The 14,584-nt window shown below is 39.7% G+C and overlaps 2 protein-coding genes across 5 annotated transcripts; both read right to left on the bottom strand.

Moving 5' to 3' along the window:
• Positions 1 to 8,172: 8,172 nt before the first annotated feature.
• On the bottom strand, positions 8,173 to 11,859 carry LOC106654679 (apolipoprotein D-like). 4 transcript variants are annotated; one of them, XM_014374651.2, is made up of 5 exons: positions 11,610 to 11,859; positions 9,652 to 9,779; positions 8,991 to 9,121; positions 8,706 to 8,882; positions 8,173 to 8,542 (listed from the first exon to the last, which is right to left on the bottom strand). In XM_014374651.2, the coding sequence occupies exons 2-5, from the start codon at positions 9,766 to 9,768 to the stop codon at positions 8,377 to 8,379; spliced, it is 591 nt and encodes a 196-aa protein (XP_014230137.1). In that variant the 5' UTR covers positions 9,769 to 9,779; positions 11,610 to 11,859; the 3' UTR covers positions 8,173 to 8,376. The 4 variants fall into 4 exon arrangements, with proteins under 4 accessions (XP_014230137.1, XP_014230136.1, XP_014230138.1 ...); XM_014374650.2 differs by lacking the exon at positions 11,610 to 11,859 and adding an exon at positions 10,409 to 10,529; XM_014374652.2 differs by lacking the exon at positions 11,610 to 11,859 and adding an exon at positions 9,873 to 9,988.
• A 462-nt stretch (positions 11,860 to 12,321) lies between these two features.
• Positions 12,322 to 14,311, bottom strand: LOC106654494 (apolipoprotein D-like). Its single transcript, XM_023458508.1, has 5 exons — positions 14,192 to 14,311; positions 13,972 to 14,102; positions 13,613 to 13,874; positions 13,205 to 13,535; positions 12,322 to 13,125 (listed from the first exon to the last, which is right to left on the bottom strand). Exons 1-5 carry the CDS (start codon positions 14,309 to 14,311, stop codon positions 12,956 to 12,958), a joined length of 1,014 nt encoding a protein of 337 aa, XP_023314276.1. The 3' UTR covers positions 12,322 to 12,955.
• Between the last annotated feature and the right edge of the window lie 273 nt (positions 14,312 to 14,584).

Raw genomic sequence — 14,584 nt, 5'->3', positions numbered from 1 at the left:
TCGATTGATTACTCATCTTTCGCAGCATTTGTATTTATGCAGTTTTTTAGAAAATTATTGACGTAGTTAAGTGCCCGGTTCGAAGAGAAACGACAGGGTAGTTTATGCATTTCACGTGCTATAAGGCCGTACGAGTTTCGAACGTGCGTTGTTGTAAAAATTTGTACGAGTTAATGTAAAATCAGACATTGAAAATGAAAGTAACTGATAGTACATTTTATTCTTTTACATGCCATCTTCGTTAAAAATTAATTTATCAGTATTGATTTATGAAACAATTTTGATAGAAAATTAACGTTTCAGTACCGATTTACCTCGCTCAAAAAATTTATGAACCTTCCATCAAAATGAAAGCCAGCCCTCATCACTAGGTGGCAAAATACCTGTATCTGAAAACCTGCAAGCGGCAAAGTCGAAAAATTGTATAAGTAAAGTTCATGCTACTTCTTCATTATAATTCATCATAGGTGTTATAAAAATTCGTAACAGGTATTATATATTTATAAATATTATAATAATGGCATACATTTTTAGCTAGATGATATCAAATTTTACTTTTTGTTGAAATGTGAAAAATTCTCATCGTAAAGAACTGAAATTCTACTTGAATGTGCATAACAGTTCATTGAAATTCATGCTTAAATTATATTTTTTGTTGAAACATCAATTGAACAAATTCTGTTTGTGTAATAACAAAAATTTGTTTCCACGAAATGAATTGTAGCTATGTGTACGTATAAAATCTGCAAATATATTATTTTGTCTGCAGCAATGGTTATGCAGACACACATTTATTGCGAAATTAAATTTTCGAAATTCGCTTTTTATTTCTCGCAAAAATACATGAAGTCATTCGACTCGTTTATTTATCATCATACGGACGCAGACTGCTGCACGCGCTCCGCTGAGAATACTAATCTCAAGAGGTGTTTTAAATTTGTCTCTCTCACCTCGAAGCTTGACGCGATTTTTCGATTATAACGAGTTTGCTGCGCAGAGGGAGTTGGGTTCTCTTTCTGTCTCTCCTCTTCCTCTTTCTTTCCTTTCTCTCTCTTTCTCACTCCGAGCACGCATGTGGATGCACAGTATTCGTGCATAAATCATAGAAATTAATGAGCGAGTCGAAGAGGAGTAGTTTGAAGTATTGGTATATCAGTTTCTATACGCATGTTTTTTTCCTCTCACGAGTCTGCGATGCGCATACATTTATATAAGCGTGACTTGTCGCTGTGGCATATCCGATGATCTCGTAAACTCGTTTGTTTTGGCGCAAAATTTTGTCATTAAAAAATAACACATAAATTACAATGACTATATTGTTCAATCTTTTACGACCATGTCTCGAGCATCCTTTTTTTCTACGATTAATTAAAGGAAGTCGAGATTTTTGAATTTCAATCGTTGAATGAGACATTGTGCATATAAAGAGAGAGAGAGACGTAAAAAAAAGTTTTAGTACCTCGATATGAAAAGTTTATTCAAGTTATACTCGAGCTTACTGCGCGACAAAGTGGTCAAAAGCGTTTTACTTTGTCTGACAAACGAATATTTTTATTTGATTTTTTTTTTATTTTTCACCATTAATATTCCGTGAAGATCGTCGTCTATAAAGCCCAGAGACTTGAATAAACTCCGAGAGTATATTTATAAAATCCACTAAACGTGAGTATTCATGTATATTCAAAACTGCGACGTTGTACTCCGATTGAATAATAATTGCTATATAAAATTTTATTAAGTGATGTCTTGATTTATCCTGGAGCATAAATTATTAATCTGCTATGGGTATTGGTTAACTATACAAGATAGTTTTTGCAAAAGAGTCCAGCAGATAACGTCGAAAATTGCGTAACTGTATTCTGGTACAAGAGTGCAAATTGAGACCGTTATAAAAAAGTCCCGCGGTTATGTGCGCACATAATACGTTCAAAATAATTGAAGGGTAATGCGATATTATAAACGAGAAATTAATAAATACTACTCTGTGCTGCCTTCTAATAAAGTAATCTCTCCAATGAAAATGAAAATTATGCGCTGTGTGCAGTCGCTTATAAATTCCTTCGGGTAATTATATCGAGTCGAGGAGATGCAGCACAACTTCCTCGAAGATTTTTTATCTCGTAAGTAGAACAAAGTATAATGGCACTGCAGCAAGTAAGAAAAAGTTCATTTGGCTGTTACATTAGCTTCTAAGTAAAAGCGATGAATAATTCAGCTTTTCTCGACACCGGGTCTCTTCGCTGCTACTCACGAATCTCTTGGCCGATCCATCGCATTTAAGCATCTCCTTGCCTCTGTCTCTCGTCGAGATAAAAACAAAATTAAAAGATGCAGAACTTGCAGCAGCAGCAGCAGCAGCTCGAGCTAAGCTCGATGTTAAAACCTGTGAAGCTGAGGTGTATACATACGTTATGGCTGGCCGTAGGACCACCCTGATTGACGCGTGTTTAAATACGAAACGCAATCCTCGCTTGGCTCGCGAATAAAAACCGGGACAATTTCTCGGGGCGTTGGGATTTTCGTGTTTTTACTTCTCCGAGTGACACACGATCCTCTCTCAGCTAAATAAAATAAAAGAAACGATCCTCGATGTGTTGTAAAGACGCTCGTGAGATGTTTTTGTTTTTGAAAAACGAGGGGAGAGGGGCATACATGCATAGAATTCTTATCGCAAGAAATGGGGCTTTGTACAACGTCCTGAACACGATGGGACCCCGCAGATTAATGAACCTATGTCTCTCGTTGCGTTATTGATTAGCCGTGTCAAAGAGAGCCCGTTGTTGTCGAGAAATGACGTATCGTCGAAAAATTTCATATTTACAGCAGCAAAGACGTGTCAATTGATTTTTCGAATTTCTTTTTAAAGTTTATTCGATCCGACTCGAATACTCAGCGTAAAGCAGAGCGCGCGCGTGACTGCAGAAAAGGCAGCACACACGGGGTACAAATCTTTCAGAACAACACCTCGAGCTCTCCTTCTCTCTCTCTTCGCATATAAGAAATGCATTCATGCAGCTGACAGGTACATAGCTCGTTATCGTAAGCCGTCCGGCCGGGGCAATATGTATATTGTATTATAAGCAGTTCGGGATCTCCGCTGCTGCGCCCGAGACGCGTATGAGTTTTACTGCCCGGCTAATAAAACCCGTTAGCGGAATAAAAGTCGTATACTGCACACACACACACATGCATATATACGGGCAGTACGTGCTGTGCGTACATGCTATGTTTTGACTGCTGCGCTCTGTTGCGGGCAAGAATCCGCTGCTGCACAGCTCGAGCTCGTTTTGCGCTCGCCTGTGTTTTTTCCTCTTTTTTTGTTTGTTATTGCTTTCGACACGAGCTCGAATATATACTATCAGGGGGAGAGCCAACCTGCGCGCGCGTTTGTGTGTAATGTATAAGTACGTATGCATGCGGAACGGCAGAAAATGGACTTTCATGCAGACGCAGAAAGGTGATTGATTGAAAATAGCGCGGAAAATGGTGAGCTTTGATGTTTTTCTCCTCTACCCTATATACGTTGCCTCGACCGATCGCATGATTGGGCTTTTTACGATTGTGCGCGACCCGTGTGCCTGCTTCTGACGTGCAAAAACGACGTGCATTACGAGAACCAATCAATAGGGCGAATCCGTCGCCAAAAACGAGGCTCAATTTACTTTTTCCAAAAATTGAGCCACTGATACAACGTCGGTCCGAGCTGCAAAACTCGCTTGAAATTCTTTTCTCGGACGATCTGCAAGAGAGTGAGTAAAAGGGAGACCTACCTGCACGCCAGTGTAGTGCTATACTCGTGTCTGGCTGTACGTTACAATCGCGAAGAGTAAAATCTTCGTGGCCGCGAGGAGTTATTGAACTTCTCTCTCTCTCTCTCTCTCTCTCTCTCTCTCTCTCTCTCTCTCTCTCTCTCTCTCTCTCTCTCCTTCTCTCTCGACGAGAACGAGACAAGGCTCATTTTCTCCCTTCAACATATATTATATATATACGCGATGATTTTTTTACCCTTTATTCTTTCGCAAGATTTTTTTTTTCGAACTTCGTTATCTCTCGGGTTCTCTCGCGTGCAGAGCTGGAGATTTTTGTGCCGTGCGCTCGTTGCTTGCCATGGGGCGTGTATGTTTGTTTAGCCTCGAACACGTACCCTGTTATTAGAAGATGAAAAAGAGAAGGAGAGCCGGATACATCGGGGCAGTAGCGAGGCAAGCATCATCGCCAATTTTCTTCTTGCAGGCCAGAGCGCGCGCGAGCGGATGATTTTGCATTATCTCTCCCTCCCTGTCTCTCTCTCTCTCTCTCTTTCTTCTGCATACGATTTTACGAGCCGTAGTACTTGACTCTTGTTTACGCATGAGCGCGAAGGTGCGCGCGCGTGCGATGACCGTATTTGTGCTCGACAAGAAAATATGGAGGGTGAGGAGAGAAAGGGCATTTTGCGAGATTGGCAGCTGGGATGATGATGCTGCTTTTGCTGCTGTTGGTGCTGCTGCTGACAACGGCAATGGAAACATTATTTTACGCTCCAAGACCTTGTTGATAGATTGTCGAGCGTAAAAAAGATTTAAGGACAAATTTTCGCGTGCTCAAAACCATTTTTTATACTTTTATTTGCTAAAAAGAACCAGAACATTTCTTTCCTGGAAGCCTTGCAAAGGTTTATACAGTGTTTAATTTATCTTTCATCAAGCTGCACTAATTCCTAGGTACTCGAGCGCGCACAATTACGCATGTAGCATGAAGCTATATTCTTATAACAGAGTATGCCATCCTGTGTATGAGCAGGCAATAATTATCATTTAAGATTGTTCAAGGGAAAAGTGATTGGAATGAGAATTTCCGGGAAAAACATTGCATTAAGTGTCAATCACGATATCTCTTTCATATTGCAGCTCACAGGCCTTCGAGTTTAGTATAGTTTTCATTTAAAACAATCAGTCGAGCGAAATTGTATACTCGTGATAAACTCTCATCGTGTTAGCTATAATCAGTCATTTATTACTGATTTTATCGGTCGATATTAATAATCCTAATCAAATATAAGTTATTTTTCTAATTGTTGAGCTTACCTTAATAATTTAATCCCTGTATTATTATTCTAATAGTTAGATTTATTCTCGATCATTGAAATGCGGGAATTATTTTGGCGTTATAAGCTTTCAAAAATGAAATCATATTAGATTTTTGAAAAAGCACTTCCAAACGTGAATGATCGTCGAATTGAATATTATAATGCAACCTAAAGCGTCTGGACATGTAGCATGAAATCCATTCGAGAAGGAGGCGTTTATAGTTCGTAAATAGCAAACTGTTACAAAAGAGTGATGCACACAATAATTCGTTTCTACCTTATACATATATGCGACTCCTGCGGTGAAGCAGTTTCTCCTCTTCTCTCTCCTTTTTTCTTTATATTTTTTTTTATGAATTTACGACGATTTTATCCGGTCATGACTGGTTTTTGGTGCGACCAATGTCCGCAGGGGGTTCGCTTACATATGCACTCTATACGGTCACGTTCCCGTTTAATGCGGAAATACACTAAGCCAAATTGACCTATAGGCACGCTCAATCGTATTATTTTCTATTTTATATCATTCAATTATTTGCATAAGCAAAAATGCAAACATTGCATTTTTCTTTATGGGCAAAACACTATCATGAATAAAATAATTAGGAAATGTTATGATAATGTTGTACAGGTCTACGAAACACACAAATACTCAAGTTAGAACTCATAGTTTGGTGTTTCAACTGCATTTGACTAACTACTTTTAATAAGATTACGTTATAGTGTTCATTCTTTCAACTATTGGACTTGCTAATAAATCTTCAAATCAATCAAGTCAATATTTATTGAATATCTATAATACTTCTTTACGTTTTTCGCTGATTGAAATTTCGACAATATTTTTAGTGAAACTGTCATCTCACGGGTATTTTAAAAACTAAAAAAATTTCTTCTTTACCACTGTATCGTCGAAAGCATGTACTGTCCATAAGTCTTATTACTGAGATGAGTAAATAAGTACTAAAATTACTTACATTCCAGTTCAATTCTATTTTCCTCCGATACGAAAAATGGTGGCTATTTAAAGATAATATAAATATAAATTTTTAGCAGCTTTAGACGTTTTGTGAAGGCCAGATAAAGTGCCGGTCATGCTTATCGGCAGATGATAATTAACTCCAAAAGATCATTTAATATCGGCTTTAATTTATAATGATGCATTACTATCGTAAGCTTATATTTGATTTTTTACCGATAACTTGAATCTAATACATCGCGAAAATTTACTCAAAATTTGAGTAAAACTTTTAAATTTGGAAAATTCATCAAAATTGCACTAGTTAATAATGCATTTGTTTCGAGGTAGATACATATATTTCTTTAATTCGTGCATTTTAAATATAATATTAAAATTTAATCTAAAAATAATTCGAACTCAATATACATTTTAGCTTCTTCCTTTTTGGACAGAGTTGTTCTCTACATTTTTTTACAATATAGTCAATTTCATATATGCAATCATTTTGATAATGGATACTTGCAATTTGAAATTAGTTATTCATCAGTAAAAATACATTTTATAATTCTTAATTTTTTTAAATTTAAACAATCAATGTATATAAAATACTCGACTTATTATTTCCTCGTCCTTCTATTTTCGGAGCTTCAAATCCGTTCACTAGGTGGTGCATAACCCAAAAATCACACCTGCAAGTGGAAAAATCTTCAGTGTACTATTAAAAGACTAGTACAAGTGACGTCCAAGTTGTAAAAATATACCCAATAAGTCCGTATCTTGCCTCAAAATTCAGATACATTTTTGCTTGTATTGTCAGATTCTTTAATTGCTGTATTGACAATTAGCGCACCAGCATCATCTTCGTCAGCCTGCATTATGCAAGGCTGGAATGAGCATAGATATTAATTTGGACTTATTTTTTGTGGTGCCCAGAAATACATTCTGTTTGAGTGTGCATGTAAATTTGAGTTGATGAATCAAAAGAAATTTCTTCACCCACAACAGTAGATTGTCTTCGAATATGTTTATGAGATTTCGTACTCAATTCATGATCGTATTCGCCGAATACAATAATACTGTTTGGAGGAAATTGTCTTTCAGCATAAATGATATAGTTTTTAAATATAGTATCTATAGTATCTCCAGATTTTTATACTTATTTGTGGATAAGGCATCCCCCACTGACGACATACAGTTTTTCTGCATTCATTCGTATTTCAATCGTTGTAAAATTATTGTAAAATATTAATTTTCTTGATTCGTCGAATAACGATAACGGTATTGGGGTAAGCTCGTAATAAAGATACATTTTCATATAATTTTTGCTATTAATATTCAAAGAAATTCGTTGAAATATCAATTATGGTGATATAGTTATGTCTTCGTTGTTGATATTTTTTACTTTTGTATTTCGATGATTCAAATTCTTGATGGTATTGATTATCTTAAATTTAATTTACGAGAAATTTTTATCAATCGTGTCCGTTATTAATGTCTGTCCAATTTCAAATGCTGTATGACAATTAATGGGAAATTCCGCGACCACTCCAGAAAAAATACCGAGTAATTTCAATTAATAATTTCTCGGTTTGTTGAGAGTTAAAAATGCTAGACAAACTTGAACCCTATAATAGTTATATGGTCTTAAAGAATACAAAATTACCTTTAATTTGGTACATGTAAAAACTCTCAAAGTCCTTTAGAATTGAAGATACAGCTGTTTAAAGTTTTACTGGAAATTCAAGATTCATTTCTGTGATGATCATACCATATCTGGTTTATGATAAATTAAAAGATTTAGTACTTTCATTTCAGTAAAACTTTAAACATCTGTATTTCCAGTTCTAAAGGACTTTGAGAGTTTTAAATGTACCAAACGTGGACACCATTTAATAATTTAATTTAAACCAAAAAACGTTTTTTAAATTTCTTTATCTGGGTCGCACTTTATCTAATTCACCACTGATGTGTATCTATACATCTTACAACTCCTATTTCAAGGAGAAATTTAAAAGAATAGTAGTGTACAGTTGATTTTCAAATACTGATTTCTATACAGGTGGTTTGAACATAAATTAATTTTTTGTATCATTTTTTTGTGGAATTTATCACAACTTTATTATTCACAATGAAAAAATACAATTCATTTAAAAGTAAACATTTTTTTATTTATCACAATATTTATTAGGATGATTGCGATTATTGGTCGCTTCACGTGCAAATTGTTTCCTTAAAAAAAGGACTATAATTTATCATATGATAGTTTTATTTTTCTTATTTGAATAATAAATTGAAGTGAATTGGAACTAAACTTATGGAAGTAAACAATTTGATAAAATTATTAAAATTTTTAAGAAACATGATTTTCTGAGGATCCCTTCTCTACGCAATTCTTCTGATCCGTTCGCATAAAGAAGGCTTTGCTTATTTTGTTTTTATCTAATGCATGGTATGCTTTTTCCAAAACTGCCACTGGTGGATGCTGCTCTCTCGTAAGAATCCAAGCGTTTCTCGTGCTGAAAATGCCATAAAATGTCAGTGATGAATTGAATTTCGTTATTCGTAATAGATTATTATTAGGTTTTAATCATCAAACGCCTTTTAGAAAGTATTTTATAATAATATTCTACAACATTACCCTGACTTCAGTATTCTCAGAAATATATTTCGTTTACGTACCTGAAGACCCTGAAATCGTTGCAACTCCAGACAACGGCGTAGGACGTGTAGTCGGTATCCAGGATCCAGTAAGGCGCGTCGAAACTTACCGGCAGAGACGGAAAAACGACAGACAGCTGAGCTCTATTGTCGTTCTTCTGAGTGGCATGGCCGACTATGCTCGAAGGATTCCCAGTCCTGGCGATATATAATGCACAAAAAAACGTGTGTGCGTGCGCACGTTAACTTTCTTTGCGGGTCGTAATAATTTGAAAAGAGATCTAGAAAATGCAGCAGTACACTTACAAGGTATTTATCTGTCGATTCTCGACGCTCACAGTGCCATTGGGGTTAAGAGTGTACGTAGCTGTAACGCATTTGCCGCCTACTTCGAAGAGAGCGAAGTAACGCTCTGCTTCGTACCACTTGCCGAGGTACTGCAATATGACAACAATATAAATCGGTTGCGAGCATCGTGCGCGCCGGCATTTACATGGGAATTACTGGCAGCAGCTCCGCTGTTGTATGCTAATGCCGATGCACGATCAGTAGGACGTGACGAATGAGCTCAGAAAACGAGAAGACGTGCATGGGTCAGCCGACAGTATGTCACGGGGGCTCGTTAAATTTTCATTTTATTTTTGATTTTTTACCCCTTTTCAGTAAAAATTTACTTTAAAATATTATTTCGCATATTTTATCCTTGTTTATTATATGAACCGTCGAAAAAATGGCATAAATTATCTTTTCCGCGAAATTTACCCGCCGAAAGCTCATGAATGTACATTTAATTTCAAATGCCTAGTGAATTCTTTTGGAAAATACTCGCGCTGCTATGAGGATGTGACTGTGAAAATCGTAAATTACAGAGTAACCGAGATAGGATGAGTCGCGCTTTTTTCTCTTCCACGAATGATTATTAATGCCCGTATAAAGTATATAGATAATATAATCACTGTTTATTTACCTGTTGTACGTCAAAGTCGTGCTTCAGATCGACTTTGGGACAGCCACCGAGAAAAGGTACCTGTGCGATTGCGCCACTGACGAGCAGCGATCCCAGCAGCGGTAGTAATATCCACATGGCGTAGCTTTCTGAAACGTTGTTTAAAAATATATGTCAACAGCGTGTTAGCGAGCGAAATAGCAATTGTACACGCACAATGATACTCGTTTGCTCGCGCGCACCTCTCTAATAGGAATCTCCGTTCGACATACGTATATGAAAGTTGGCGCGCCGAAGCGTCGAGGAAAAATATTAAAGCGACTCGTTATCAGCGTGCACCACACTCGAGGAACAAATTAACCGGGCTGTGTATCGGTGCTATATATTTCTATGACTAATAATTCTCTAAACCCACATGCGACGACGTAATAATTCGTGTCTGTGTGTGTGTGTGTGTGTGTGCATTGTGTTGAACGTCAAGCTTCCGCGCGATTAATTTTCTTTGAGAAGTTCTGCTCGTCGCGAATCCAACAATCGAACACATGTGCTTTAAACATTTATATAATTAATCATGCGGTGCACGTGTACGCGTTGTCTATGCGCACGCGACTAGTTGTGTATTCCGATGAAATAGCTCCGCGATGTCGCGACAACGACGACACGTGAAATGCACAAAAAAATAACCGTCGTTAAATTAATGGACGCATCCACGCGCTAAATATTAAATATATGCGTATATTTTATGTACAGACTCTCACACACACGCTTATGGACTTACTGATGAACGCGAACGCCAAATACGTCCTTCGTTCGTGGCTATGAGAACGTAAATGAATCGGACAAAAAGGCTTTTGCACTGTCGTCCGTCCGCGGAGTGCCGGTATATATGATCGTAGCGAAGCTTGCGCGTAACTCGGTGGAGTGCTTTGCAGCGGCAGCGGCAGTAGCAAAAAAAAAAAAAGAAACTTGTTTTCAATTTCGAAACAGGCATTTATCGCGAGCTGTTATAATAATAGGCGGCGCGCGCACTCGAGACTCGAGGAGATTTGGATGACATGCGCGGGATCGCACGATGACGATAAAAGCCCCTGATAACTATTGCAATATTTGAGCAAATTTGTTGACAAACAAAAATTGCAGCACAGACTGATTGATTGTTTTTACGATGGGGACATTGGTAATTGATGTTTTACTTTCGCTAGCTGATAATTATCCGAAACGTATCCAAACGTACATAGCTCGGCATAAATATTCGTAAAATAATACAAATAAAATCCTGTATTCCGTTTCGAATTGCGTATTGCTTATCTTTGTCATTATGTCATGCTTTTTTTGCCTGCTGTTTCCAGGTTACACACGATTACTCATTGAGTTATGTCGATGCGTCGCGCAAAGCATCTATTTTTTTTTTTTTATTACGAGAGATAAAAAAATAGAAATCTTTGCGTTGCTCGCTGACATTTTTAACCATGAAAATGACATCTTAAACGCACGCAAAGAACAACAGAGAGAAAAACAATGGTACAACCTCTGCATCAACAAATGAAAACAATGTATAGCTAAGCTTTTCGTGATGATTTAACGTCCTCGCTCGATGATTCGTGCGCAAAATTGAAACATAACTGTTATCTAATTCGGTAAAAAGTACACTCGATGGATAGCGCAGTAGCTTATATAGCTGTGTGGCTGCCGTTTCAATTAAAAAAAAAGCAAGGAAAAGAAAAGACGCTGTCAAAAAATGCCCGGCTGAGTTTATCAAACGGTATAAAGATCCTAATACATCATAAACAGTTAGTCTCGTAGCCGATTTGCGCCGACTTGCTATAATCATCGATTGCGCCGATACACACATCTACACACGCGCGTACTTTAATACCGGTTCTCTTATAATACGTGTATATCCTGCGAGCTCGGCACACGAGTAGTAGTACAGTGCACGCGAGCCTGATAAATCTTTCTTTCCTTGTTCTCTCCCTTACCTGTCTCTCTGCGTGTATCGTACGTATGTGCGGTGCTGATGACCTTGACTCGATCCGTTCCGAGAGGCTAACACACACACACGAGCGTTGTTCAATGTCCTTTTTTTGCCTTATACCCTCTATATAGCTCGTGATCCAGACGCGAGAGCAGCGACACACACGGGTCGCGAGAAGAGATCGCCTCTGTGTTACAGTTGTTCTCTTCGGCGATGCCAGCGACTGTCTGACCTCTCTCTCGGGAGACTGATCCGCAGGCCTGCACGAGCAGCAACGCGACAAAACGTCAAGTGCAACGCAACGAGCAGCAGCAGCATCATGATCGTGTTACTGGGTCGCTAACGGTAACGACGAGCAGAACGAATTTAGCCAAAGGATATTATACCCTTTTTTGCTGCTGTTGCTCTCACTCGTTTCGATAGCGGTTGTTACTTACTTCTCTTCGAGAGATCAACGGGATTACGTAATTTTTGTGCACTCGTTGTTGCTGCTGCTCATGTATTGTACGTGGACGACACACACCTGTGTCACGCACGCGGCCTGTGCTCCTCGCTCGAGATATATAAATCGTCGACTCATTGCAATCGTAACATTATTTATAATAGTTTCAATAAAAGAGGAGTTAGGGTTTTTGAAAATGAAAAAGTCCATCGTGTTAATTTTTCTAAAAATAACATTTTTTTGTAACAATTTATTTATCAGTTCGGCGTTGTTTCGCATTTTGTTGTGATTGATTGTTTTGTTTTTTTTTGGCATTTTTTTCGACATTTCGTTTACGGCCTTTTTTTTAATTTTCGGCTACAATTGTTATGTTTTTGTTTTTTTTTGTACCCCTCGACGTGGGCTGTGCCGCCTCGATCGCGAAATCGAGACGAGTATATTAAAAAAAAATGTAATATCAAGTACAGTACTCGAGTATAGGGCGTATAAGGGACGAAAGAATCGTATACGTGTAGCGATAGCTGCTGAGAGAGGCTACTAAAAATTGTATTATCGCGAGTAGTCGTCCGGAGCGAGACTGCGGATACGTCGCGGTGCGGCGAGAACGGGATTGGCAAGCATGGATCGAGCTTTTAATACTTTGGTTCGCGCGCACGACACACGACTCAGTCTAATTGATCCGCTCCGAGCTTTGAATATTTATTTATATTTTTTTTTTATTTTTTTTTTTTTTAATGAATTCTTCGGAAAGATTGTTGATGAAGTATGATGGCAAGTCTTTTTCGTCAAAGCACATTATACAGTAAGCGTAGTATGTGTAATATGCGTATACTTTTGCGCGCACGCGAGGAAGATGCAGGTATGATTTAAAATTAGATGCGTTATATTAAGTGGAATAATCGTCGAATCTAAACTTCAGTCTTGATCACCTCGGCAACCGGTTCGATCTCTTTGGTTTTTACTACGGCTACGGCTGGACGCGCCGATCGCACGATGGGCTCGGCCTCCTTGACGACCTCCTGTGTTGCCTCTACAATTGGAAGCTGCTCCGGTACCGCCACTTTTGGCTCTTCGGCAACTGATCGTGATAAAGAGACGCGAAATATATTACATAGTTGAAAAGAGAGGAAAATTTTCGTCGTCGTTGTTGTACTAACCTACTGGCTGCGGAAGCTCGGCAACGGGTGCGATGATTTTCGGATGCTGCAGCGCAAGCTTCTCGGCGGCAGCCTTTTCCTGGGCCGCGATCTCGGCGCGCCTCTGCTTGATGACGGCCTCGGGTGCGTCAGGAACGACGTTCTCCCTGATGGCGTTCTTCTTCAGTGGCTGTGCCTCCTCGTATTCGTCATCGTATTGCTTGGGCGGCTCGGTGATGGGCTTGTTGGCGGCCGCTTCGGACTGCAGACTGTCGAGGTAGGCGCAGTCGTCCTGGTTCGTCTTCACGAAGAACACCTTGGAGATCTTGTACTTGTCCAGGACTCCGTAGGCCTGCAAACGCGAGACGAGTCAATAGCCTCGCGTAACCAACCTCTTTTTGGCTACCTCGAGCGTCACTGTATACGTACCTTCTGAAGAATTTCACCGGCTGCGATGCGCTGCCTGGTCATGATCCAGGCGTTCTGGGTATTGACCGGTCCCAGGCCCGAGCAGCTCCACATGACCGCGTAATTGTCGTAGTCCGTCTCCAGGACGTTGTACTGGGTCTCGAGCGGTATCAGCGGCACCGTGGTGTACTTGACGTGCAGCCTGCCCTCCTCCGCCTTCGAGGCCGGCTTCCTGATCTCGCCCTCGAGGACTCGCTTGATGCCGGTGCTGAAAATCCCGTGACTAGTTTGGTGATTCGGGGAGATTATTATTTTTGAGATTTCGCACTCAGCGCGCGCGGGCGTTACATTATATAACGATCGTGAGGAGAGATATTTACAATCGGCTCATGACCTCGTTGGTCACGTAGAACTTGCCGTCCGGGCCCTTGGTGTAGTTGGACATGACGCAGCGCGACGCCACCTCCGACAGCTGGAAGTACCGCTCGGCCTCGTACCAGATGCCCTTGAACTGCATATGCAACACACAAGGGAGGAATAACGATGCGTCTTTCTCGCGCGCGCGCGAGCTCAGCTCGATCCAACTCGACGACAACTCACCCGCTCCATGTCGAAGCCGGCCATCGGCAGATACTCCGGGCAGAATCCCAGGCTGGGTATCTGCGCCCTCGCGCTAACCGCCAGGGTAGCCAAGATCCCTAATATCACTGAGCACTTCATGATGACGCGCGTTTGTTGTTGTTGTTGTTGTTACCGTTTTATTAATGACGATCGTGTGCGCTGTTGTGTGTGTGTCGTGTGTCGTGTCTTATGCAACGAGAGTACGGGTAGTTTCTGGCATCGGCGACCAAGCTTCGCTGGCTCTTTATATACTCTCTCTTCTTTCTTCCTCTCTTCCTCTTTCTCTTCTCCTGGCGCGCAGACAACACACAGAGAGTAGCAGAGAGTTGGTATACAGCGAGAGAGAGAGAAAGAGAGACCATTGACCGCGTA

The sequence above is a fragment of the Trichogramma pretiosum genome, unplaced genomic scaffold, assembly GCF_000599845.2.
Source record: "Trichogramma pretiosum strain Unisexual culture from Peru unplaced genomic scaffold, Tpre_2.0 scaffold46, whole genome shotgun sequence".
Lineage (NCBI taxonomy): Eukaryota > Metazoa > Arthropoda > Insecta > Hymenoptera > Trichogrammatidae > Trichogramma > Trichogramma pretiosum.
This window is presented reverse-complemented; position numbering and strand designations above follow the sequence as displayed.